This window comes from Nothoprocta perdicaria, unplaced genomic scaffold, assembly GCF_003342845.1.
Source record: "Nothoprocta perdicaria isolate Ctin4 unplaced genomic scaffold, notPer1 scaffold_902, whole genome shotgun sequence".
NCBI classification, from domain to species: domain Eukaryota; kingdom Metazoa; phylum Chordata; class Aves; order Tinamiformes; family Tinamidae; genus Nothoprocta; species Nothoprocta perdicaria.
In genome coordinates this window covers 13,793-15,037 of record NW_020456202.1, presented here as the reverse complement: position 1 = coordinate 15,037, position 1,245 = coordinate 13,793, and the positions used below count along the sequence as shown (strand labels likewise).

The 1,245-nt window shown below is 67.2% G+C and overlaps 1 protein-coding gene across 1 annotated transcript in view; it reads right to left on the bottom strand.

The window, feature by feature from the left end:
• Positions 1 to 148: 148 nt before the first annotated feature.
• The window catches only part of LOC112958817 (maestro heat-like repeat-containing protein family member 1), a gene marked incomplete at both ends in the record, with an annotated part of 14,844 nt that continues 13,747 nt past the window's right edge, over positions 149 to 1,245 (bottom strand). The window contains 2 exons of the mRNA XM_026052747.1: positions 149 to 268; positions 843 to 950. Coding sequence (XP_025908532.1) covers positions 149 to 268; positions 843 to 950 — 228 coding nt within the window. The remainder of the gene's footprint in view (positions 269 to 842; positions 951 to 1,245) is intronic.

Here is a 1,245-nt window from a genome sequence, read left to right as displayed (position 1 = left end):
GCAGAGCCCCTCCTGGCACCCAAGGGTTCCCCCGAGGGGGCAGCTCCATGTGCGCCCTCAGCACACAGGTGCTGCCCAGCCCAGCGCGGGGCTCCGGGCAGCACCCCGAGGTGCCCCCGCATCCCGGGTGTCCTCGGGGCCTCCTCACCTCTCGCTCTGCCTCCTCGTGGTAGCGGGCCGTCTCCAGCAGCTCCTGGAGCTGYTTCTGCACCAGCTCCTTGCTGAGGGACGCCCCGAGCGTCGTCCCGATGCACTTGTAGAGGAAGTTCTGCGGGAGCGGGAGAAACGGTGAGGCCCCAAGGCACCCCGAGGAGCAGCCCCGGGCCGGGAGGATCCCTAGGGATCCCCCAGTGCAGCCCCTGCTCCAGGGGGACACCCAGGCGCATCCCAGCGGGATGGAGATCTCCAAAGCGGGAGGCTCCCCAGCCTCCCTGGGCAGCCCRTTCCCGGCTCYGTCACCCTCCCTATCCTGAAATTTTTSCTTAAATTCCCAGGGAACTTTTGGGGCTTCCATTTGGGGCCGTTTCCTCCAGTTCTATCTCTGGCCCCACAGCAAAGAGGCCACCCCGTCCTCCTCACTGCTCCCTTGGGGTGTCCATGGACACTGCCCAGGTCCCCCCTCAGCCTCCTCTTCCTCGGGCTGAGCAGCCCCAGCTCTCCCAGCCCTTCCTCGCGGGGCGGATGCTCCAAGTCCCTCATCATCCTCATCACCCTGGATTCTCCCCAGCCGCTCCACATCCCTCACGGAATGGGGAGCCAGGGCCGGACAGAGGCTCCTGTCCCTACGCACCCGGACAAGACCCCTGGTCCCCCCTCAGGTTTTGGCCTGGAGGCGCCGTCACCTTCTCGGGCACGAGGCCGTTGTAGCTGCTCAGCTGCCTGCACATCTCCGTGCCCAGCTGCCCGATCCACGCGTTATCGGCCACCGCCGCCAGCGTCTCCTGCAGGAACTGCGGGACAAAGAGCCCTCGCCAGGGGACATCTGGGCAAAGCTGCTTCCAGGGGCCTCGGGAGCCTCGGGATGGAGAGCAGGAGCAAGGAGACGCGGGCAGGGGCCATTCCTGCCCCTTGGATGCAGCTCGTGCTGCATCCTTGTGCATGACCACGTCCTTGCCCCAGGTCCCTGGGTTCCTGCCCCAGTTCCCTGGGTTCTTGCCCCGGGTCCCCAGGTCTTGCCCCAGGTCCCCAGGTCCCCAGGTCTTGCCCATGGCCCCTGGTCCCTGTCCCAGGTCCCCAGGCCCTTCC